The sequence below is a fragment of the Stenella coeruleoalba genome (genome assembly GCF_951394435.1).
Source record: "Stenella coeruleoalba genome assembly, chromosome: 6".
Taxonomy (NCBI): Eukaryota; Metazoa; Chordata; class Mammalia; order Artiodactyla; family Delphinidae; genus Stenella; species Stenella coeruleoalba.
Genome location: NC_137151.1, coordinates 68,891,994 through 68,918,289, shown reverse-complemented (window position 1 = coordinate 68,918,289; position 26,296 = coordinate 68,891,994). Strand labels below are relative to the sequence as shown.

Sequence of the window (26,296 nt, the reverse complement as noted above, 5' to 3'; positions counted from 1 at the left end):
TTTAATATTTATAGTGCTTTGAGGAAGGGCCTGGAGATTCAATTAAGTTTATTAAATGCCACATTTTATAAGCAATCTAATAGAGACGTGAAAGCACCATAGTAAGTGGGAAGTATTTGTGAAAAGCAGCATTTGTAACCTATAGCTAAACAACTGGAGAAGCAGAACTATTGACTGAATTTCTTCGGGTGGGGAGTGGGAGAAGGGGGCCAGGTGCCAACAGTGACGGACGTAAGGAGGGAGGCGAGGGGGACGGAGAAGCCTTCTATTCCGATGGGGCCAGTTAGTGCTGCTTCCACCCCTTCCAAATGTCCCTCTTATTTTCTCTACCTGGTTCGCTTGCCCCTTCAAAATGCCTCTCGGAAGGAAATCAGAAGAGATGGTCATCTGGAGGGAGGTGGCTGGAGTCTGGAAGCCAGTCTCTAGTTAAGGGTCCACTGGAGCCAGGGTGTCGTTTCCCAGGCTTCTCCCCTAAGCTCATCTCTTCTCTACAGCTGGTGATCCACTTAGACCCAAGGGAGCCCAGCTTCAATCAGGTTTCCTTGCCTCACTGGGGAGAAAAGGGACTAAGGACATGAGAGAAAAGTCTGTGACTGTCCAGCACACACAAGGAATGAACGGCTCCTCGGAGAGTTCCCTCCTAACTCTGCTTTTGAATTTTTATGACACAAAGTCTCAAAAGGAACTCAGTGAGAAAACTCCTGGGTGAGTTGATAGTTTATTCCTTGGCAATTTGAGAATCAATGTTCCTGACTGGTGAGCTTATAAGAGATATAATAATAAACTCTATGCAGCTGAATATTTCAATAAAAAAGGGTGGTCGCCACCCTGGGGAGCGCATGAAGCTGCCTGAGATTCCGGAAGCCGCTTTCCTTCTGTAGCAAGTCAAAGGCCTTAGATTACAAAATGCAAGGCACTTTCCACATGAGACAAAAATAGTGGTGGTTTAGTATTAACTGACCAAAAAAGGTGTTTGCCTTTTTATTACCAATACACCTATTTTGGGGGATGACGATACTTTTCAAAAAGAAGGAGTATGACACCAGGGTTGAGCCCCTGGGCTGGACCTGCCCCTAACCAGGTAGGAACTCTGGGGGAGGAACTTTTCCTCTCTCCTCCTCAGTTTCCTCCTGGGCCTGCAGGGATACTGCTCCCTATGAGGGTGGATTGTAACAATTACACCAGAAAAATGTTTGCAAAGCACTTGCCACGATGTCTGGCTGAGGTATGAAATAATAATAATTACCATAAGCATTTCAAGCCCTTCGCCCAGGAAACTTGAGCTGAGAAAGACCCAATTTCTGCCAATACCACTGTCAACTTGGAGGCTGCCTCAATGTACATTGTTATTCAAATTAAGAATTAACTTGACTCTTTAGAAATGGGTCAGGTAAATGGGTAAAACTCATTCTCAACTTCTTATTAATTTAAATTTTCAGGGAACCCTTTTGTCCAATTATTTCCCCTGCCAGGTTGTCTCAAAAAAGGAAAGGAAAAAGGATGTTTGTTTCATTTGTGGATGAATTCTTGAATTCCATATGGTGCTGGTGTCTGGTGAGGGCCTCGTCATCCCGAGGGGTTGGGGGCGGCAGCAGAGACTAAGTTCATGGGCAGGGGGTCACGCAGGTGCTCTGGGCTACTGGAACAGGCACAGGCTCCCAGACGCGAAAGGCTTTCCTTGGTCTGGTGAATCACCCTCACTTATATGCCATAATCCATCTAGTTGTAAAATGAGGCTAAAAAAAGAATTTAATCTGAATTCTTTGACCATAAAGGTCCACAGGTCTTTCTTACAAGGAAAGGCTTTATTTTCTACATATATTTGTATATTTGTGGATAAGGTCACATTTCCATTGTTTCCTCTTAGTAGGCCAGGTACTGAAACAACAAACCAATTTTAAGTGGTAGCTAACTGGTGGTCCTTTTCAGAGGCAATGGGAAAACACAGCTACTATTTTCATGATAAAGTCACTGTTATACATTATTCCCAATGGCTGCCGTCAGAATATATCTTTCATTTTAATTGTAAAAGAAAAGGTGAAATGGTCAAGCGAATCTCCCTGATACACAAACTCAGGTTTGGAGAGAACTTCCAAAACCCCAGTGTTCTCGTGTAACTTATTCTAGTCATGGAGACGGGGGAAAGGCTTCATCTTTTCTGTGAAGATGGGCTTATGGGAACTCAGTTAATTGGGATTTTGAGGATGACCTTTTTTCTTGGGTTCTACCTTGAAGGGTCAAGGTAACAAGGTTTTCATGTGGGGAATTTAAACTTCAATTTAAAGCACATTTGTGAGAAGATATTTCAAAATGTTAGGTTATAGTCTGACATAATTGGGTAGTTTAGACCTGGACAATAATTTACTCTAGGATTATTTTGTGGAAGTTTCCAGATGGCTTAAATATCTTGCGCCAGGTATTAGGGCTTAGCACATGTTTAATATACAGGTGATGATGAAGGTGTAATTTCTGGTCTCAGCTCCGTCCTCTTGCCCTAGGCTGGTAACACGCTTTCTCTAATCAAGGATGACAATACCATGTGCCTTATGTATCTCACAGAAATGCCAAGGGGGATAACTGAGATGACATGATGAAATAACTTGAGCTCTTCAGAAAGAAGGACTCTCTAAGCATAAGTTTTAAAACATTATATTCAGAAAATTATTTGCAAACGACCATGAGCCTCTTCGAGCTCATATTCTAAACTCATCCCTTCCAAAAAAAGCTTTTCCTGGGAATTCCCTGGTGGTCAGGACTCTGCACTTTCAGTGCTGAGGGCCCAGGTTCAATCCCTGGTTGGGGAACTAAGATCCTGCGAGCCGCGCGGTGTGGCCAAAAACTTTTTAAAAATTTAAAAGAAAGGAAAAAAAGCTTTTCCTGATTAACCTCACCCATTCCCGTCACTTCTTTATTCTTTTAGCACCTTGGTGTTACATCCGCATTGTATATTTCACTCTCTCTTTATTTTATTTTATTTTTTTTTGCGGTACGCGGGCCTCTCACTGCTGTGGCCTCTCCCGTTGCAGAGCACAGGCTCCGGACGCGCAGGCCCAGTGGCCATGGCTCACGGGCCCAGCCGCTCCGCGGCATGTGGGATCTTCCCGGACCGGGGCACGAACCCGTGTCCCCTGCATCAGCAGGCGGACTCTCAACCGCTGCGCCACCAGGGAAGCCCTATATTTCACTTTTGATCTATTGCATTATAATGTCATCTATCCAGCTGCTCACCTTAGAAACTGGGTGCCGTCCTGGCTCCTCTCTATCACCCCAACTCCAGCTAGTGACACAGTCTGATCAGTTCAGTCTGATCAGTTCCGTCTCAGTGTCCCTGGACACAGGGCACTTCCATGGCACTGCATAGCCTCAGCTCCTTGTTCCTTTTCACCTGGTTGTCTGCACTGCCCCACACAGGACTTTATCACTCTATCCCGAGCCCTTTCCAAATCATCCTTCTCTGTGCTTTTGAGAGATCTTTTTTAAACGCAAATAGAATCCTCTCTACTCCCTGCTTAAAACTCTTCAAACGCCTTAGCTCAGCACATAAAACAGTTCTTTTTCTGGTCTCCAGCCACCATTCTGGCCTGAACTCTCCCCACACTATTCCACCTGCTCCATGTTAAAGTCGCCCCAGAGGGAGCGATGCTTGAGTTGAGTTGTGAGGTCCTATAGAAATCAGTCCAAAGAAGAGCTGCCTGTGTTTTCCTGGCTTCTGAGCTTTTGCACATGCTGTTCCTTTTGCCTTCAATGTCTTCTCCCTACCTAATAACTCCTGATGGTTTTCAAATTTTAGTTCAAGTATCACCTCTACCAAGAAGACGTCAAGATCCTCTTCTGACCCCTTTCTACATCACTTCAGTGCTCATCCACTGTGCTTTCATTGAATGATGTGCATGATGTTGTAAAAAATGCATCGTTCTGTATGAAAACCATTCACTGATCTTGTCTACTTCTTCCCATAAACTGTGGGTTCCTTGCAAGGCTGTACTATACTTTTTTACTTTGCGTTCTGAGCATCTAGCATTGAGCCAGACACACAGTATGTCCTCAGTAAATTTCTGCTGAGTGAATGGATGAAATTATTACTCTGCATGGGTGACCAAGGATCAGCAGACAATCGAAAGTTGCAGTGACTTTAGGCCTTGTGGATAACCAATGACTCAAGAAGTCTATACCATCATGGTCAAAACCAGACCACTATATTTGGTCTCCAATATCATTTATAGCTTCTGATTTTTACTAACTATGTATATATTCAGTTTTCCACATTAACAAGTCATTTCTTTGTTAATTGAAAATAATTTTCTTGGTTGAGATTACTCTTGACAAGTCCTTTTCAGGAAAATTATTCCCTCTTCTTTTACCCCATCCAAGCCATAAAAATGTTTAAACACACTGGGACTTCCCTGGTGGCGCAGTGGTTGAGAATCCGCCTGCCAATGCAGGGGACACGGGGTCATGCCCCGGTCTGGGAGAATCCCACATGCTGCGGAGCGGCTGGGCCCGTGAGCCATGGCCGCTGAGCCTGCGCGTCTGGAACCTGTGCTCCGCAACGGGAGAGGCCGCAACAGTGAGAGGCCCGCGTACCACAAAAACAAAAACAAAAACAAAAACAAAACTTTAAACACAGAGCACTCATAAATAAAGTACCATAGAGTTGAGCATCCCAAAGAAGGCAAATGAAAATGTGCTGTTTATTTACCATCAGATGGACCTGGGGTGCCCACAGCTACAGAATCTCAGGATTGGAAGGGCCCTTGCTTATTGTTGGAGAGGAACTTACTCTCCTGCCCCCCTTTCTGGTAGCTGCTTCTAACAACAGGCATGAATAGACAGTGACCCGTTCACAGAGGGAAAAGAAAAGTGTTCCTATACCAGACACCTAGAGTCAGAACAGCTTTCACTCAACCAAGTTCTGTGGCCCAAACAAGGGAGGTTAAGATTTCCATTCAGCAAGAGCACCAATATACCTGCAGTGGTGCAGGTAAAACACTCTGTCCAGTGTCTACAAAGAGCATCTTTTTTTTTTAAAATAAATTTATTTATTTTATTATTTATATATTTATTTATCTTGCCTGTGTTGGGTCTTTTGCTGCTGTGCACATGGGCTTTCTCTAGTTGCGGTGAGCGGAGGCTACTCTTCGTTGCAGTGCACGGGCTTCTCATTGCGATGGCTTCTCTCGTTGCGGAGCACGGGCTTTAGGCACACGGGCTTCAGTAGCTGTGGCACGCGGGCTCTACAGCACAGGCTCAGTAGTTGTGGTGCACGGGCTTAGATGCTCCGCAGCATGTGGGATCTTCCCGGACCAGGGCTCGAACCCGTGTCCCCTGCATTGGCAGGCGGATTCTTAACCACTGCGCCACCAGGGAAGCCCAAGAAAGAGCATCTTTTGAAGCCCCTGGTAAAACTAACCCCTTGCAACAATTTCCAATCATTCCCAAGTGCTGGTTCCAGGAATGACCTGGGGTAAGCATGGTTTAATTAGTGAGGGCCAGTGGGCCAGCTGAGCCCCACCAGCTCTCCCAGAGCAACGGGCTCATGTTGTGAGGAGTTGTTTTTACAAGGTCTCTTTGCAGCATCAAAGGAAAGGTACCAATAGTGCAGTAGTTAAGAGTTTGGTTCTGGGGTCAGAGAGGCCTGCGCCAGATCCGTCTTCTGCTACTTGCTAGCCATGTAACCCTTGGACAAGTTAATTGGCCTTTCAGAGCCGTAGTCTCCTTATTTGTAAAATGGGGGAAAACAGCACCTACATCTGAGTCCTGTATGCCTGGAACACGAGTGGTCAATTAATAGACGTGATCACTATTACTGGCTATTCATAGTAATCCAAAGTAACAAAAACCTATTATGATTCCAATTCATATGACACCTATAGCCCACGTAATTAGCCCAGACTCTAAACATAACATAAAGCAGCAGCCTGACTGAATGAGATTTGGTCAAATGTCCTGCCACCCCATTTAGCGTTGATAATCTAGGTTTCCATCTTGCCTACAGTTCCATTCTTGCTGTTGTTCTACTCTCGATATTATAAAAGTGATTCCCCTTAAAAAACAAAGAAACTGGAATCAGGAAGCTGTGACGCCAAGAAGCATAAACAGTTACTCTAGTGTCCGTGCCCCCGACCTTGACACTGCCCACTGCCCACCATGGTTTGCAGTGCGTTTCCTTGAGGGTTTGGGTGGCCTCACACAGGGCTCTTCAGCTGAATGAGAACGATTCCTAGATTGGCTTACAGAGGCAGCTGGCAGCCTTTCAATTAAATTCTATTTTATAAAGTCTATAAATTTACTCAGAATCATGTTACCAGCTGGTAGGGGGTATATAAAACCACACAGTTCCAGGAGAGAAAAAGAGTAAATTAGACTGAAATTGATCCAAAGGATTTAAAATATGATTTACCTGTAGGCCAGTCCCTGGTTTCAAGTGAAAACCAAAAACAAGTTCAAGGTTCACTATTTTTTCCTCATTTTCTTCAGGTTCACCTACTGAGTCCTGAAACAGAAAACTAAGCACTGTTTATACTACATAGTGTTTTTACTTTTACTTCTCATGTAAAGGAGACGATTTCCCAGCACTAGTTTTTCCATTCTAATCTATTGCTTAATTTTTGGTTATTTTGGAATACACTACAAATTCCAATTACTAAAAGCAAGAGGAATGACATATTAAGCCTTTGAGAACTTTGCCCAATGATTTGTCTCATGCACTGCAAACTGAATGACACCATCTTACATTTTTCACAATGCATCTTGCATTGTGCAATTCTACCCCAGAAATGCACTTCGTCCCTGGAGATGCACAGAGACTTCACCTTGAGAGTTTCACAACACTCAAGATATTTACACCCTAATCCCAAAGAAGAATTATGCAGTTCCTAGAGCATCTGTGGATAGAGGGCCAAGGAGAGGAACAAATGAATCTTCGTGGGCTTAGAGATGGAAAACCAGAGCTGTTGGTGAATGAGAAGAGTTCTGTATATTGTTTGCAAGTATCTACTAATTTTATAACAAACTATGCTGTATACCTTTAGACTATATTCAAAATAGTATGTTAAATATACTAATATGTTATTCAAACAGTAAAACTTCTACCTCTCAATGCAAGTGGCAATCCAGAGCTTAGCGTGTGAATTCCTTCAGCGGCTTCCATGTCGGACAAAGGTCTCCCGAGCCAGGTGGGAGGCCAGAGGTCCTCACCTACAATGTTAGCACTTATATCCTCTAGCCACTGAGGTGACATGTGTTGTTCTTATCATGACTGTATTGTTAATATTTCAACTTGCAGGGAACAAGGTTGTTCCGTTTATGCACATCCTCAGCTTCACTCAAAGGGCCTTTTGTTGGACAGATATGATTAAATTTCACTTCAAACAACGGTTTCCGACATTGGCAAATTTAGGTGTGGATGTGGCTGGTACATATGTCAATAAAAGTAGCATATTCTCAGTAAGAAAAACCTTCCTTACCTTAATGAGTGGTGGGAAGTGAAACAAGTTTAGGTAATCGTGGGTTAACTTCTCAATGGCTGACTGTAAAAAAAAAACACAAGAAACCCACATGACTTTATTAATGATCCGACAATGCCAAGAAAGGATTAAAATTATTGTGCACATATAAAGGCATTCTTTATTTACGTAGTTCGCAAAATACCTTGGGGATGTTAATATCCAACATCTATTGAGAATAAACCTGGTTGTTCAAAGTATTATAGGTAGTTTATAATTATTTAATGGAACAGGAAGATATTTTAAAGATGTTTAATCTCAGAGGAAAAAATAAATAAAACCGTTCTTCAAATACCGGTAGAGTATAGTAGTGATAAGTTAATATTCTACTGTACAGAATGCAGTTGTCACCCTGAGTAATTGTGGGAAAAACAACAAAGAACATGAATATATCACCAGAGGCTCTCATTAGAGCTGAAATCTCACTAAAGGGTTTACTGCATTGAAAGGGCTTTTCTGTGGGTTTGTGTCCAAAGCTCCCTCCCCCAGTGGAGGACAAAGGACTCTCAAAGGAAAGGAGGACAATTTAAATTATGATTCTTGTTTATACTCATCAGGTATAATCCAGCTTTTCTGTGAACTGAGCATATCACATAGAGAGTAAAAAAGTACCGATGTAAGAAAAATTAGATGCATTTTTAAAAAAGTGAAATGAGGGCTTCCCTGGTGGCGCAGTGGTTGAGAGTCCGCCTGCCGATGCAGGGGACACGGGTTCGTGCCCCGGTCCGGGAAGATCCCACATGCCGCGGAGCGGCTGGGCCCATGAGCCATGGCTGCAGAGCCTGCGCGTCCGGAGCCTGCACGCCGCAATGGGAGAGGCCACAACAGTGAGAGGCTCGCGTACCGCAAAAACAAAACAAAACAAAACAAAACAAAACAAGTGAAATGAAAGCTGTTGACACATCATGCAATAATGAGCACTTATTGGATGTTAGGCTCTATTCCTTCTTCAAGGCTCCTCCACAGAGGGCTTCCAGGCTCGGGTGAGGAGGACGCCAAGACAGGCTGAAAGGAACAACCAAGTAGCAAAGGGCAGGTGGACAGACCGTCCACTTTGCAGTTGTATAATCGACCATCTGTAGGCTGAGAGACTCACTCGTTGAGAAGGTGTACAACAATGCCCTGCCTTCCTCAGTGAGACCGCAGAGAATGGAGGGCACTTTCTCACCCTCTGGATGGGTGTGTGTGTGCGCGTGGGAAGCACTGTCACAAGGACCAGGCGGGCTCTTCCAGTCTGTGGGTCCCCTTGCAGCGTCCCATCCCGAATGGCCCAGCTTGAAGGATTCTTTATCCTCGTTGCCCCGAGAGTATATGCAGGATGCTCCCAGACCTCCCATGGAAAGGTCTGTTTCCATGACCCTTTCCCCTCACTCTTTCCCTCTCATGTAAGCCTACTTGTCAGAAGTACCCAGGACCCAGCTGAGTTTAAGAGAGTGTCACCTGGGGGCCAAGCCCCCCACCCCTGCCCACCCCTGGGGCGGCCACTGTAATAGGGTCCTGGCTTTGGCAGAGGTGTAGGGCCCGCACGCCTGACTTTTGAGACCCACCCCCCCAGGGACTGACTGTCTTTCTGTGCACACACAGACTCTTCCAGGAGGGAGTCTGCGGTCCCCGCAGATGCTGGCTACGCCCCTCCTTTGGAGCTCAGGACAGACACTCCGCTCCCAAATGCCAAGACTCTGAATTAAGAGAAGTTGTATATACATGTTTTCTCTCTTTTCTGGGACGTAAATTCCTTAAGGGCAGGATTCTTTGTTTCTTCACAGGCCCAGGACTGTGATCAGTAGGCATCCACTGGATTTGCTGAACCATAATCCGTAAGTTTGGACATCGCTTGCTCTAACGATACCAACCAGCACAGAGGGGCACTTAGACTGTCCTAGGCTGGGTCTGGGAATATTTAAATCACAGAGGCTGTTGAGGAGCTGTCACAACTCGCCACCCCTTTTCCTCCTGACTGTTCCTTAAGGAACGAGTCCTATTTCAAAGGCAGGAGAGGGGAAGGGGAGTTGGGAGCATCTTTTTGGCATCTGCTAAATGGGACAAGATTGATCAAATCTCTCTCTTTGAACCCTGAAACTTCTCTGTACCAGAGAGAAGAATTTTTCCTACTGTAGCCCATCTAAGCCAGCGTTGCTTTTCAGGACGGATTTGCCCACAGCTGGAGGTAGAGATTAAATTATTTACCATCATTTAAGATGTATGTTTATGCATGAGGTTTCCTGCCCATCTTGTGAGAGGGAGCAGGTGGTAGGTTAAGGCTAAGCCATCATCTGAAGGGTGCTGAGGGGCTGTAAGGATGTTCCTTATGTGGCTTCAGGGCCCATAGGACAGAAGTGGATGTGTTCTCCTTGGACCTCAGGGAGGATTTCCCTGAAAAAGCCTGGTATCAGTAGCTCCAACTGAGGCAAAGGGGAAAGTTGTTGGCAAGTTGGTAGAGCCTTTGTCAAGCTGTGGATTTGGATAAGAAGTTGCTTTTTCTACATTTCCTTCCCTTTAAAAAAAATATTTATTTTATTTATCTATTTATTTTCGCCATGTGGGGTCTTAGTTGCGGCCTGTGGACTCATAGTTGGTGGCATGCATGCGGGGTCTAGTTCCCCGACCAGGGATCGAACCCGGGCCCCCTGCATGGGGAGCGCGGAATCTTACCCACTGGACCCACCAGCGAAGTCCCTACATTTCCTTCTTTATTCTATTTCTCTTCTTTCTAACCTGTGTCCACCCTTCCATCTACCCACACTGGGGTTGAGGAGGTTTGGGGCGTAAACTCGATTTCATTGTAAGATCTCTCTTGAAACAGACCTCTGAATAATAACAAGGTGCACACAGATGCCAGCAAGTGTTATTTGGTTTGAGTAACTAAAAAGCAAAACAAAACAAAGAAACAAAAAAACAGAACTGGTTGCTAAACTACAAAAAAAGTAACAACAACAAAAACAGAGGTTTAGCTTTGAAAGTGTTTAAGGGACTTCCCTGGTGGTGCAGTGGTTAAGAATCTGCTTCCCAATGCAAGGGAGATGGGTTCGAGCCCTGGTCTGGGAAGATCCCACATGCCGCAGAGCAACTAAGCCCGTGTGCCACAACAACTGAGCCCATGTGCCACAACTACTGAAGCCCGTGTGCCTAGAGCCCGTGATCCACAACAAGAGAAGCCACTGCAATGAGAAGCCCGTGCACCTCAAGGAAGAGTAGCCGCCGCTGGCCGCAACTAGAGAAAGCCTGCGCACAGCAACCAAGACCCAACACAGCCAAATAAATAAATAAATAAATAGATTTATTAAGAAAAAAAGAAAGGAAAGCTTTCAAGACTGAAGTTCTGGGGGGAAATGTTAGGATTTCCTGAGAAAATGAGGGATAAGAGTACACATAAGGTGGTGTCTGTTCTGGGTAAAATTTGGAAGATTGCAGACTTCACTCAGTCTGTGGACACGTTCTGGCATCGTTAGGGGTCCCTAATGGATATCTGGCCTCTCTGGCCTCAAAGCAAGTTGCCTCCTGCTATTGCCGGGTGGGCTGGCAGCTCTGCAGGCGCACACGGCTTTAGTGCCGCACGACGCTTCTTCCCACACTGAGGCCCCTCCACAGGCAGAGCCCTGCCGCCCAAACACCTCCTCCCCACACCCTTCACCCACTTACACCTCCTGGCCCTTCAGCTCTCAACTCCATAACTTCTGCACAGAAGCCTCCCCTCGGCCCAACCTCAGCTCTCCTTTGTGGTACTTCTTACAACTGCCATGTTACCATTTTTGCATGATTAATGACTGTCTTCTCCACTAGACTAGAGACTTCCTGAGGGCACGGGGGTTCTATGCAGGTGTATCCAGGTGACTTCTGCTGGACCAGGTATTAACCCTCTGTTCTGGGATTATGAAGAGGGAGTAGGGGTCCCATGGGGGCAGCAGCTAACGATCAGCTGGTATGAAGTATTTCCACACTGTGACCACCAGCTCAGCCTCTAACGTGACACACGACCTACTCCACAGTAGGAGCTCAAGAAAGGTTTGCTGACTGAATGTTCTCCCTTTCTGAGGTACCTTTAAATGGATGATATGCCCCTTGGAGACGATGCCCATGTCTTTCAAGTCTTCTTCCTCGAGAAGAAGCAGTCGCTTTCCTGTAATGTTGTTTTCCTTAAACAAGTTCGCATATAGGCTCATCTCCTCTGAAGTGTCACCTGAAGGGAGTGATTAGAAGACAGAATAAAATTAGACTCAATCACATCCCAAGCAAAGTTAACTCCATGAATTAAGAAGGTAAGCTTTTCCACTTGCCTTTTCTGACGAGCTGCTGAACCCAAAAATACTGTGGAAGAGAGGACATACATGGTTTTGAAGATTCATTCATGGTCAGTGGCCAGACTTAACCGTAAAACACATAGTTTTTCAATGGATTAAAATACCTTTAATTCTTGCTAAACCACAAAGGGAAAACAGAAGACTTTCTCTTTACTGTTTTAAAACTTCAAGGTTTCAAATTGGAGACATCCTCCCTTTGGGGGTCTTGGACCCTTGAAGGACCATTGGTTTTCCTCCTTATTTGAAAGATATTTAAAAATCCTTTCAAGAAGATTCTTACTTATAATGCTTTTTCCATTCATGTGCCAGTGGTCCCCTGGGTTGTTGAAGGGCACTGGTTTACCCAGGAATTGTCTGAGTGAGAGGGACCACACGGCAGTGGACAGAAAGATGGATAAAATACGTCCTCTGTTCTAGGCCTGGTCATGAAGTAGCTTTGTGGCCCGAGACAAGTTCAAATGTGGAGCTTCCTACACAGAATGAGGTTGGACCCAGCAACCTCAGTCCTTGAATTTCCCTTGGCGTGTGTTTACCGTAGCCTCTCACACTATCCAGGTGAAGGGAGACAGAATGGGGGGCCACACCCAGGCCCACCCATTCTCTAGGGAGCCCTTGACCCTGGAATTTTATTTAAATGGTTTGAAAACCACTCAACCTCAGAGCAAAGACTAAAAATAGCTTTTAGAGCTCAGTGCCTTTTAAAACATTTCTTCTCAGATGAGAAGGGCCAACTTTGCAGCTGGGGATAAAGGGGTGCTATGGAGGCCTGTGAAGAGGCGAGCCTAAGTCCTCTGTCCTTGTTAAGCAGGGCTGGCAGGAAAGTTAGAATCACCAGGACTCAGGGAATGGGAAATAGAGGTAACTGGTGCTAGCGTACTTCCCCTGCAGAAGCCACAGAGATGAGCTTATCTGAAAGCAGGATTACTTCACCAGAAGACCAAGGGCTTGGGAGGATGTGCCCTGGCCCAGAAACCAGTTGAGTCTGGTAAACCTTCCAGAGACCTTCCCAAGAGTTTCTAATAATGAGTTTGACTTTGGGGTACCTAGTCTATTTCCTGGGGTGTGGGCCTGCTGAGGCTGGCATACAAACTTTTATTTTTTCCTTTTTCATTTAATGAAACTTTGAACTTATAAAATGGGCCTGGACAGGCAAAAACCCCTGAGGTCTCTGACCAAGAATTCTCGGACCTGTTTTTCACTTAAGGAAACAGATACAGAGATATAACAGGCTAAGCAGGATTGTTCCTCAGGGTCTCTACCCAGACTGTAGGGTGTGGGATTTCCTTTGGACTTAACTAGTCTGTTCACATCCTCCCCCAAACATGGGGCTTCTCCGGCTCCCGCTTCAGAGAATGTCTGGGAGCTCGGGTCTATTCCTTCTTGGGAAGGTCAGAGTAAAGACAGTAAAATGAACAGGGCTAAGGCACTGCCTCTACCAGTTCTTTCCCCACCATGGTTCAAGTCCATCCCTGGTCTTTTGGGAAAACTTAAGATCAATTTTTTTCCAAGTATGTTCATTTAGTATCCTGGATCCCCCCTTTAACTGGTATTCATTACTGTATCCTGGTATACCTTTCAGAGCAAATAGGGAGGTGGAATCCTCTTGTAAGATTTGAAGAGATACTTGCTTTGCTCGAGGCCTTATTTTAAATCATTACTGCATTAAAAATAGAAAGACATGGAATTTGTCAACTTCTCCTACTTAACACTTTCCTAAGGCCCAAACCCCTCTCCCTGTATTTTTAACTTGTGGACAAATTTATGAACTACCTGCCCAGGTTAAACGAGGCATTAAAAGAAGCTGCTTACCACGTCCTCTTCTGTCCACGCACCAATCTCAAAGGAAGGCAGCAGCTGCATGGGAAATATGAATGAAATGGAAAAAAAGAAGGAATATTATCACTGTCTTTTTGGTTTAACCCCACACTTTTCAGTATTTTAGCTCTGGGCAGCTAAAACCAAGCAGCTCTGGCTTGGTTCCTCCTGCAGGTGGCATTGAATGGAAACCAGTTTTCCCAACCATTAAGGAATTTCTCAGGGTTCCAGAGATGTTGCCCACAGAAGCCAAACCACCTCTCAGTAACAATTCATTGTGCTTGGTGAGCCGTGACAATGGGACTCTGCACATCTTGGGATTTTCCACTCTTTGTACTTGGCACACTGAGAGTAGTTTTACCTCCCATGAGAAGGCCTTGGCAGTCAAGGAATTTCTGACGTTTGTCAGATACCAGAGCCGTCTTCGGAATTCTCAGTCAACACGAAGATCGTTTGATCATTAATGAAAATTCCAAAGCAACCACTTGGTAACCAGATGTTTTACATGCTTATTTTTAGAGGGGAATTTCTAAGTGTTTAAATGTCTCAGTTGCACTATATTTTTAAAACAAAATATTAGAAGGACACGTAAAATTGGAGCCGTCCTAAGGAACCCAGGTTGCAGAGTTGCTCTAACTAAAACTAAACTAAACTAACCTCCCTCCCTGGCAAGTATACAAACATGAATGACAACTTTGCAAGAGGACTCCTGCCTGCCCATTTTCAGAGCCAAAGGACTACTCGCTTCAATATATGCTCCATGGCCACAGACTAAATAAATACCTACGTAACGGGAAGAAAATCTGTGTCTTGTGACTTGAATTAGTTTGCTATAGCCATTAGTTTTAACCAGCTTAACTTGCCAACATGGTTGGATTGCTCATGAGGCAACATGGCAAAGTGTCTTTCAACACGTGTTACAAATAGTATTTTTTGTGCGAGTTGAAAAAAAAAGAAGTTGGATTTGGTTACTTTTACCATTAGTGTAAACATCAGAGGGTGGGTGAGTTAATCCTTCTAATCTGCAGGTATTTTAAATTCACATGCTCAAAACCTTGCTAGGAAAGGCATGCCTCTGCCTTCAAGGAGCTTTTAATTTAAGGGGGGGTAAAGTAGGTATGGACTATACCTTGGGAGGAGTTCAAGGCCACCTTTAGTTTCCTCAGTGCCCATCAGAGTGCCTGGCACACAACACCTGGTAAATTTTTGTTGAACAGTTTGTTGAATGAGTAAAACTGAAGGGTGCATTTACTATGATGCTAAATTCTCTGGTATAGAGTTCAATGTCTATGGCTATACCACGGAAAAGGGAGGGTTTCATAGACTACCATGGGGGATGGAAGGCATAGTGGCTTGAGCCGGCACAGCAGGGCTAGAAGAGAGGTGACTCCTGGTGAGAAGCAACAAGGCAAGACACTGGCAGTGGTGGAGGCGGGACAGGAAGGAAGGACGGGCACGGCACGTTTGTTCAACGGGAGCTCCAGATACAGTGTGCGCATGTCCAAGGATCAAGGGGAACTGCAGCCAACTCTAGGGGGCCAGGCAGATTTATTTAAAAAAACCCACTAGTTACAATAGATCTGAATGCATAGAGTTTGAGACGTACAGATAAGTTGCAAGGGTGTAAATCGCTACCACTCTATATGTACTCCGCTACCCTCATGTGCTCCGATTCCCACAGGACTGCCCCTTCCCTCCTCTGAAATACCTGGTGTTTGTAGTCACATGCACTCACCTGCTTTAATAATGCAGAAACGAAAGTGACTTGAGAAACAGGATCTAAAACTGAACTTGATCAAAGAAAATACATGACAAGTTTTATTTCTTCACGGGGCAGCTGGATACAGCTGCAGAAGCGTCATTTGCTTTTCCCATCACAGACTCAAATGTGAAATAAGGAACTTGTTTGATTAGTTTAAGAAACAACAGACTGCTTTACTTTACAGAGCCGTTTAGGGCTGCATCAAGGCTGGCTTTTAGAAGAAGTGAGGGTGTATGGAATGTTTTGATTTGTATATAATTCCCAAATGTTGTGCTGAACAAAACTGATAAGTATTTCTTGCATAAAGGTTGTAAAGGAAACAACTAATCAAAGCCAACATCTTTGGTTTTCATGTCCGAAGGAGAGGAGAAGAGTTGACTTGTGCTCTGAGGGTGGCTCACCAAGATGACGCGAAGGGAAAGGCGCTGGATTCAGTGTGAGACTTGCTCCGGCAGGATTCTTGCATGCTGCTGGCAAAGATTAGTGAGAGGAAGGCTGGAGCCAGGCATGCTTCAAGACGGTTTGAATTTGGCAGAACAGGGGAGAAGAGTTAATATCTCCAGCCACAGAGTGGCTTCCTATTTCCTCTATGTCTGCTGGACCTTGTTAACATTATCAGTGTATCTGCTATAGGGTGAGTTCTAAGCTTTTCTGTCTCTCTTTGGGGATTAAAAAAAAAAAAATCCACCTTGTGACTGCCCCATCGCTTTACAAATTCATTATTTACACTCCAGTTGATTTCAGGAGAGAAGCTCACACTCACGGTCATGCGCGTGATAATGATTCCTTCAAAGGTTGTTGGGAATCCAATCTAACAAAGCTCTGATATACACAATAACACATAACAAAGGGATTTACTGTCAAAACGTTTATTGCAAAATGGAGTCTTAAAACAAAGGAAAGCAAAGAAAAGTTCACATCAAAATGAAATGTATGACACCAACTTGGATTTCTGAATACATTGTGGACTTTGTGTTGGAATATCGAATTCCAACAATGAAGTCAATAACTGAGTAGTCTTACCACACAAGAATAAAATTTAATCTTCCATACAAACATGATACACGATTTTGGCATAGGACTTGCTCAGAATAACATTGCGATAGAATAATTGAGAAAAACGTTTTGTTAAAAAAAAAAACCAATAAGGTGATAATGCCATCTATTCAAAGCTCACACTCAAAGAATATAAATATTTTCTATCATTTAGTACAAAAATTTTAAAACAGTGCAAAAGCAATATGTGCAGTGTATTGTATCTGACATTAAAAGGTCTATTATTCTGCACACAATATAAAATAGTTAATGTACGTGCCTGAAACTCTAGCTCTGAAGTAAATAATCACATGCCAGAAAGCTCCTCACAGGTAATAGAGTGCAAACTAAGCTGGAGTCTGAGGAAACATAGCTAGTCCTCCAGATGGCCTGGTAGACGCTCATTTCTCATCAGGGAGGCTGCATCTACAGCTATCAGGCTATGTTACAATCAAAAGAACAGAACAGATTCTTCTCTCTGGAAATGCTTAACATCTAAACAGGAAAACAGTCTTACCCCAAAGCAGCAAAAGGTACCTGATTATAGAAAAATTATGCTCTATGATGTATGCGGTACAGTAGACTGCTAGTTTCAAAACGCAGCAACAAGTCTAGTGTATCAAAAAAAAGGATCAAGATTTAACTCAGAGTAAGTTTTAAAATTATCTTTCATGAAATTCTTACCACTCCAATGAAACCTCTGAAAAGCAAAGTTGTGTACATCGTAGTGCCATGAGAAATCGTTTTAGATCTCTCCCAAACCTTCCCCCCCCACCCCAATTCCTTGATTTTCATGGGGATCAAGTTTGAATTCCCCAGCTGGTGGTAAAGTCTAACAAATCTACTGCATATTAAAAATCACTGGCTAATAAAAAGAAACGAAATTGAGTTATTTGTAGTGAGGTGGATGGACCTAGAGTGTGTCATACAGAGTGAAGTAAGTCAGAAAGAGAAAAACAAATACCATATGCTAACACATATATATGGAATCTAAAAGAAAAGGTTCTGAAGAACCTGGGGGCAGGACAGGAATAAAGACGCAGGCGTAGAGAACGGACTTGAGGACACAGGGAGGGGGAAGGGTAAGCTGGAACAAAGTGAGAGAGTGGCATGGACATATATACACTACCAAATGTAAAATAGATAGCTAGTGGGAAGCAGCTGCATAGCACAGGGAGATCAGCTCGGTGCTTTGTGTCCACCTAGAGGGGTGGGATAGGAAGGGTGGGAGGGAGGGAGACGCAAGAGGGAGGGGATATGGGGATATATGTATATGTATAGTGATTCACTTTGTTATACAGCAGAAACTAACACACCATTGTAGAGCAATTATACTCCAAAAAAGACGTTACAACACAAAAACAACAACAACAAAACTGATCTGAAAAGTGAATTAAAAGCTGTATAATTAACATCTTCATTAGAAATTCTGCCTATGGCTGATAAATATTTCTTTTTAAATTTAATAAGGCTAATAATAGAGTCTAAAGTCTTCTAAATCATCTTCATAGATCAAGGGAAACCACTTTAAGATTCTGTTTATATGATGCAGATTTCAGGGATGTTCAAAACCCTAGAAAGACACTGATTTGGAACAGAAAGTAAAATAGCCAGTGCCCTATAGTAATTACCTATAGCCCAATTTTAGGTTAGAACACTGCAAGCGTATCACTGAGGTTATCAATTCTGCTGTGTCCAAAATCTCTGCAGTTTCCTGATGGCAGAGTATTGAGCTATGACCATCTCTGGAATTTCTGTGAGGAAAATGGCAGCAGTCGAGAGATTAGAGAAATATTACCTGAATGATGGTAAACCTAGGTCTGGGTTGTTACCTTTCTCTTTTGGCCTTATTTGGCTGCTTTTATTAATGCACCAAAACCTTATGTATAATCCTAATAGATCTAATTATTATTATACATTTTTATTTAATGTAAATTTTAAAAAATGTCCATCCCATTCATTTCATACGTTCTAAATTTATTTCCGGTTATTCTCAAATGAGAGACAAGGTTTACACTCTTTTATTTTTTAAGGTTTACACTCTTACATAAGGTGCACAGATCCCAAAATCAGCCCACAGAGATTCCATTATGGGTAAGGCCTTTCCTGACCACACTTTAAAGTCCACAACACTCCGCTATGGGCCTCATCCTTCCCTGCTTCGTTTCCCAGCGTGCACTTATCAAATGTTTACTACATGACGCATTTGTTCTGTTTGTTGGCCATCTCCGCTTGCTGGCCTGTAAGCTCCGCAAGTGCAGATTTTCATCTAGCTGTTCCCTAGAACGGTACCGGGCGCAAAGGAGGGGCTCAATGAATTCTGGTGGGATGGGTGACTTTACCTTGGCCTGGGAAGATGTGCAACAACAAGCTGTGAACTACCTGGTCTCTGGCTCTCCTTCAGGTTACATGGCACAGAGCCCCAGGGCATGCTGGGAAGTCAAGAGCTGAAAACCATCCCCTCTGCTCCACTCCAAGATCTTCTGCTTGAGTGGCTCGTCTTGAATCAAAGAGGCCTCCTCCATGTCTGAGTGCAGACAGGATGCCTATTTATGTTTGCACCTGTTTGTCACCAGCAATATACTGTGGTGTGTGTGTATCTGTGTCTATATTTGCATAGACATAGGAAGTGTATCAGATTGGGTATGTGGGGAACCCATCTTCTAGGGGAAATGTTTACCTCTTCTTTCTGTGTTTGCCTGGTCTGTGGGTGGTAGCGAGGCCTGCAAACACCTCAGACTAGCTAAACCTTGCCATGTGCATGGTCTTCAAAGGGCGACAGAGTAGATCGGCTCGTGCAGCTTACGTTCCAAAGATGTTCTCTATCTTTCCTGAAAGCTATTCACTTTAACTTTCATCTCATCCTACTCAACAAATATCACTTGAAATTGATAGTTTCGTTTTCCAGGTTACAGAAACCACTTATTTTTCAGTGTCTTTTCACTGGCATAGTTAACAGTAGCTAACATTAACTGACCACTTACCATTGGCCTGGTACTGTGTTAAATGCTTTACATGTATCATCTTATTTAATCCTCACAACAATCCTTTAGGTAAGTACTATTACCATTCTCAAGTTAAAGGTGAGCAGACGTACAAGTTAAATAATTTGCCCAAGATTGCACAGCGATTTTGAATCACGATCTGACTCCAGATCCTTCTATTTATCACTATTCTATACAGACTGGTCTCTACATTTCACACCCAGAACATTTTATTAGTAATTTTTCTCTAAATAAAGCTGGCACAGAGTACTGATCATTTTGTGGTATTTTCCACCCTTAATGGGGATTGGAAGCATGTCATGCTTCAAATTCCAGGAGGCTTTTTATGATCAAATATACTTGGAAATAATATTAGACAATATCTATGATGATATCCTTTCTTAAATCTTCTATGGGCTTCCCTGGTGGCGCAGTGGTTAAGAATCCACCTGCTAATGCAGGGGACACAGGTTCGAGTCCTGGTCTGGGAAGATCCCACATGCCGCAGAGCAACTAAGCCCATGTGCCACAACTACTGAGCCCGCGTGCCACAGCTACTGAAACCCGTGTGCCTAGAGCCCGTGCTTCACAATGAGAGAAGCCACTGCAATGAGAAGCCTGCACACCGCAACGAAGAGTAGCCCCCGCTTGCCACAACTAGAGAAAGCCCGCGCACAGCAACGAAGACCCAATGCAGCCAAAAATAAAATTAAAAAAAAAAAATCTTCCATAAAAAGAACCACCCAAAGTACTTTGGTTTAATAGTCAAATGAACGGCACTGCTTTCAAATTTAGACTGAAAAAAAATCTTTCTTTGTTCTTTTGCCTTTCTGTATGTACATTAACTACAAATGTTTTGTAGTTTTTTAATATTTTATAGTTTAAACAAGCTTTGACAATTCTGCGATAACATTCTGAGAATATCTCTCTGGCTAGCTAGGTTTTCAGAGCAGCACCTACATTTACTTCTCTTTAACACCAGCATGGCTGAGTCAGGGTTAAAAAAAAGAAATCTGGAAGGCTAGATCTGCTATAAAAAGGACCCTTCATTCTGCACTTTTGCCTAAGTAAGGACAGCTTATCTTTGCTATTCTTTTTATAATATTTAGTTCTGTCTTTAAAATATCTCTACATGTATTTAGAATCCAGGATTCTCATGCCCCTCTGGAAAACAAACACACACGCATACACTCCTGCCCCCGTATTAACGCTCACGCTGCCTGGAAGTGTGATCCCTTACTCTCTCTTTCTCTTTGTATAAAGTATAAGCTAAGCCTTAGATGACAGTGTGCTGTTAAGAAGCTTCTGGGGCGAGCACTGGTGTGAAAGTGCCACAACACTGCTGTTTGGTTTCAAGTTAGAGTATTTCTCCTGCAAACGTACTACTGAAAACATCTCTTGCGTTTTACTTTCAGAAGTTGTGCTATTAAGTATTAAAAACCCTCAGCACTTAGGTATTTCTGGAGAAGTATTTGTTAGAACTTCCTTTCGTTTCAATTTTTTTATTGTTAGATTTTTTAGTCACTATCAATTATTTCTGACCATAAGGGGAAAAAAAACCTAGTATGTTACAAGAAAATCAAGTGTCAAAGAAGAATTAGGAGTTAAGAGTGCTTGTTGAAAATGTAAGTTTTTTAAAGCAACTGAATAAATCAAATCAAATCAAACTATAATGTATTCATTTTTAAAAAGCCAGAATGTCATTCGTTAAAAAATGCTATATTACATATAGAATCACAAGTTTCTATAATCAGGCACCACATTTGCTGATTCATTGAATAGACCTTTTTGGCTTAATCCCCTCCCCCCTTTTCTGTAAGCAAAGACAAATCAAAAGTAAAATCGTAAAGAAATGACTGTCATATAAATGTGATTGGCCTAAAAATGCAGTGCTTGGTTTTCTACCTCCTTACTGGTTTTTGTACAGACTGAGATAACAAGTTTCTTTTGTTTTCCCGGACATTTTCAATTTTAATACTTTGCTCTCTGCTTTCATTCACTATTGTTATCCATGTCATTATCTTCCTCATCACCGTCATCATCACCATCATCATCACCTTCTGACAAGTCAAAATCACTGAACCCCAGGGCCATGTTGACCTTCTTCCCCCTTCTCTTAGATGTAGTTTTGGAAGAATTCTGCTTGGCTTGCATGTTTATCTGCATCCCAGAATGCATCACAGCTCCTGCTTTGTTCATTGAGAAGATATCCCCAAAGCCCATCAGCATCATGGCCTGCAGACTTTGGTTCATGCCATGGCCCTCCCCGTTACTTGTTGCTGTGATCTGACATGACATCTCTGCACTGTTTGACTCCTCTGTCTTAGATTCAAAGTAAGACTCCTCAGACATTCTTGCAGCAAGAGGCAAGAGAAGCTATCATGAGGGAAGAAAGGACAGAAGTAAAAAGAGAAATTAGGACCAATTTATATCAAGGAAACAGATACCACAAAATTAGTGGGTGTTGCACAGAAGGTAAATGATTAGTGAAATAAATGAATGTAAGGGATTATTTGAGAATTTATTTAATGGCAGGTTTGGCTCCAGCGTGTTTACCATAATTTATAAATGACAGAGTAAATCACAACCAAAGGTTTGCAAAGCACCACAGCAAGCCGAATTTCCAATAGGAAGGAAGTTGTAAGTTTTAAGCCCTCCTTTTCCTTAAAACAAAGTAGTTTTTAGAATTTCTCTCAATTTTTCCCAATTTGACTTTCATATGGAAACATTTAGTTAATTATTATATTAAAAGAGAAATTAAGTAGAGATTAAATCTCGAGTTAAAAAAAATAAACAAGAAACCTTGGACCAAAGAAGAAAAGCTTAGAGGAAGCATAAAAACAGTTTAGCAGTCAATTGGGAGATCTGGGTCATTAGCTACCTTTTTAGCTAGATTAAGTATCTATAAACAGTCTAGAATTCACTTGTCTCCCTTTATTATTTATTACAGCCAGATATAATTCTTGTTTTCCAATTTATGAAATCATTCACTTGTAAACAAATTCTAGATTGTCTCTAACATTTAAGTTATAAACAAGTATGTAAATACATGGGAAAACTGGGAGGAAAGGAAACTAGTATTAATTTAGATTGTTACATTTGTCTCTATTCTCTACAAGTTTCCTTCTTTTAGCAGAATTTTTTTCTAGGAATTCTTCTCAGAGCAGATACAGACATTTATTTTCAATCTTACATAATTATTTTAAACAGCCAACCTATTTCCATAAATGTTGTTCATTTCAGGGGTAAAACTGTTAGGATCTCAAAGTGTTACTGCCTCTTCCTTTGAGAAAGAAGCAAATTAAGGCTTCTATTTTGATGCTGTTTAAATAAGGGTAAAAAAGTAATATAACTCTGGGATGACCTTCATATTCTGCATGTAAAGGTACTTTTTAGGACCAATTTCCTAATTTTTAAATTAAAGTTGGAATCAAGTTTTTTTTAAAAAAACTATCTTAACTCCACTAGGAAAAGACCTCTACAGTTATTAGTTCAATCAGAACTTCATATAATTCAACTAAAAAGCAGAAGTTACATGGAAGAAAGAAATTGTTTTAGATCCTTTAACACCGGAAACGGGCTATTACTTTCCTTGCAGTCAAATTTCCCAGCCTCTCAAATTTGTTTTCAATTGTTAGATACTCTCAAGATCTCTTTGCTGCTTATCTATTTTATTATTTCATATATTTCATAATTATTTCACATTATGTTAAGATCTCAACAAATGCCTCTCAAATAATCTATTATTTTTAAAAGAAGTAAAATTTCTACATCAAGCTACAACAATCATTAAAAATAAACATTGTTCATATTTGTGTATGGAAGATTCAGCTTCTCAAATATCTTTAACTAATGTTTTAATTTCAGGAAAGAAAGTAGTGTCCTTCCTTGAAATAAATGCAGTAATACAATTTTTTTATGACGTTACTTTAATATTAAACTTTTATAATTAAGATGAGGCTACACAGAGAAAACCTCAACCTCCAGTCGCTTCCTTTTAAAAGAGGTTTATTCTTATCAGTCTCTCAGAAACCTCATTTAAAGTCAACTAGAAACTGATGTGAGGATAAAAGAAAATATCTACTTATAAAATACCTGAGCACAAACCTTTCCTTCAGAAATACCAGCTCTATGAAGAAGAGACATTAAAAGCAAGTACTGTACAGAAAGAAAACTTAGCCTTCATAAGTAAAAAAAAGGAAGAAAATCTCATTGAGATCGTGCTGCATGCTGTCCATTGTTAGATGGTAGCCTTCAGAGCAGTTCCTTTACAGAGAGTTTTCTGCATTTAAAACGCAAGCATACAACCTACTGTGCACTCAGAGTTTTTCATCATTTATTATACAACTGCGTTACTAATAGCAATAATGTGTGCAAGGCAGCCCATAATTTCTTAGCAAAACTAATGCCAGTAAACTAAAGAAAGGTTCTAAAGCATACTTTAATGGGTCCTTTAAAGTTTTTTCTTAAAATGCTACATTTAGAAAGAGTCAAGCCATGCAGTGCTTTATAGCTTAAGATTTCAATGTACTTAAAAAATCTCCACAACTCTCAGACTTCAGAAGATGGCCATATTTTTGCCTCTCATCAGCTCTGGGAGAAGCAGTGTTCCCTTGAAGATCCTTAAGGTAATGCTTTCTGAGTCTGCCTGTTGGTACCAATTCAACCAGAACAGGAAACTTTCCTTAACTTCTTTTTTGAGAGCCAAGTTAAAATTCACTGAACTTATAAGTACTGTGGTACTTATAAGATGTGGTACCCATGACAGTCTTATGCATAGCAATTCAGTTCTTACTTTGGGATTCCCTGGATAACCAAAGTCATTTTTGAAAAAGTTAAATCTGATGATAAACATTTAACTTCACTGTATTTTCCTTTTTTGGAAATCAGGTTATTTCTCCACATAAATTGGAAAAGGAGGCAAACTATTTTATTCTTTAGACACTGGAAAGTACTTTGCAGTTGGGCATTGGCTGCTAAATGGAGATTAAGACTTTTAAAAATAGGAAAGTTTTTTTTTTTTTTGCGTACGCGGGCCTCTCACTGTTGTGGCCTCTCCCTTTGCAGAGCACAGGCTCCGGACGCGCAGGCTCAGCGTCCATGGCTCACGGGCCCAGCCGCTCCGCGGCATGTGGGATCCTCCCGGACCGGGGCACGAACCCGTGTCCCCTGCATCGGCAGGCGGACTCTCAACCACTGCGCCACCAGGGAAGCCCAAGAAAGTTTTTTGAAGATCACAAAGTGAAGGGCATTTAAGAATTTTTTTGGTATAATCGCCATAGCAACTATCAAAAATGAATTTAAAGTACATAACAAGTGTACTTTTAGTCTTATTATTACTTGTGATCTTAAAGTGGACATATATTGCCCATTAAAAACCCTGGAAAAGCCAATGATAAATTTATACTTAATTCCTAAAATAATAAATTATTTAAAATAGGGAAGAATGCTGAAATTTGACTAGATTTTAATATATCATGTTAACATATAAGCTCATGGTAAGTATATAAATAGCAAAATCCTTACAAAGCATTTTTATCTTAGTCCAAATACAGGACTTGGAAAAAAAAACCAGTATATTTTTTGGTGGAGTAAATACTGGAAGCTTGTCCTGAGAGAAGTCTTTTTCCAATCTTTTGCTGCCCATGATTGTGACCCTAAATTGAGCAAGGAATATTAATTCTCGTCATTTATAGATCATTAAGTTAGCTCTCTTTTAGAAGGAAAACTCGGTGAAGTTCTGACACATCAACGACTTTCTCAGACAGCTAGCTGCCTTGGTATAACATTTATTAATTACCGGCGGACTCTATAAAGAGTTAATCAGCCTTGAGGCACAGGCTCTGGGGATCTAGCAGATGGTGTGAAAATACACTGAATTTTATTTTTGTAATTCTAATACACGAACACACTGACAGAATAACAGTTCTCGGAGAAAGAGCCAGAAATAGGCTAAGCTTTCCTTCTAAATTTCTGGCATTTTGTTAATTGAAAAGAGATAGGAGCGCTACGGGAGTGTAAATGTGGATCCTTTAATGTAGAGGCACGAGGCAGGAAGTGAGGAGGCAGCAGGGGAGGGTGGAGGGGTGCCATGCTGCCATGCTCAGCCAGCCTCCTAAGTACGGGATCCGTGAACCCTGCAGGGAACACTCACCGGGGTGTTGGACTGTTCCGTCAGCTTTTGCTCCCACATCTTTAGCCGTCTTTCTCGTTCTTTGAGCTCCTGCTCTTTAAAGCTGAGGTCACGTTCTAGTTTCTTCAGCCTCTCAAGAGTTGCTTCAATTTCACACCTGCACAGGGATATAACTGGTTTAAGTCGCAACTTTGCTGAAGAGGTGTTACATGCTGAGGGGTCCATCACAATGCTTAATCAAAGGAAAAGGCTAAACCTGTGCTTTGAAACCAAACAGTAAATGAGCAGAGAATAGGAAATCTTTCATATCCTTCAAAATCAACAGGTAGTTTCTAGCTTGGAAACATCAGCTCAGAATACTTTCTCAAAGCAGTGAAGAACCACTGGGTGGGGCCTGAGCTATGGAGCTGGGTCTTGGTTTAGCCATTTAATAAATGCTTATGGTCAGGAGTTCCCTGGCAGTCCAGTGGTTAAGACTTGGGCTTTTGGGACTTCCCTGGTGGCGCAGTGGTTAATAATCCACCTGCCGGGCTTCCCTGGTGGCGTAGTGGTTGAGAATCTGCCTGCCAATGCAGGGGACACGGGTTCGTGCCCCGGTCCGGGAAGATCCCACATGCTGCGGAGCAACTAAGCCTGTGCGCCACAACTACTGAGCCTGCGCGTCTTGAGCTTGTGCTCCATGACAGAAGAGGCCGCGATAGTGAGAGGTCCACGCACCGCAATGAAGAGTGGCCCCCGCTCGCCGCAACTAGAGAAAGCCCTCG

At 42.3% G+C, this 26,296-nt stretch overlaps 1 protein-coding gene across 5 annotated transcripts in view; it reads right to left on the bottom strand.

The window, feature by feature from the left end:
* The window catches only part of MAP3K20 (mitogen-activated protein kinase kinase kinase 20), a 174,476-nt gene that overhangs the window by 26,347 nt on the left and 121,833 nt on the right, over window positions 1-26,296 (bottom strand). For 4 of the 5 annotated variants that reach the window (XM_079923828.1, XM_079923825.1, XM_079923826.1 and 1 more), the window contains exons 11-12: window positions 25,554-25,689; window positions 16,400-21,775 (exon numbers count right to left, since the gene is read on the bottom strand). In XM_079923828.1, coding sequence (XP_079779954.1) covers window positions 21,392-21,775; window positions 25,554-25,689 — 520 coding nt within the window. In that variant the 3' untranslated portion in view covers window positions 16,400-21,391. Of the gene's footprint in view, window positions 1-6,400; window positions 6,494-7,466; window positions 7,530-11,542; window positions 11,683-11,779; window positions 11,811-13,612; window positions 13,658-16,399; window positions 21,776-25,553; window positions 25,690-26,296 lie in introns of those variants that run through there. The other variant, XM_079923829.1, reaches the window with a different exon arrangement.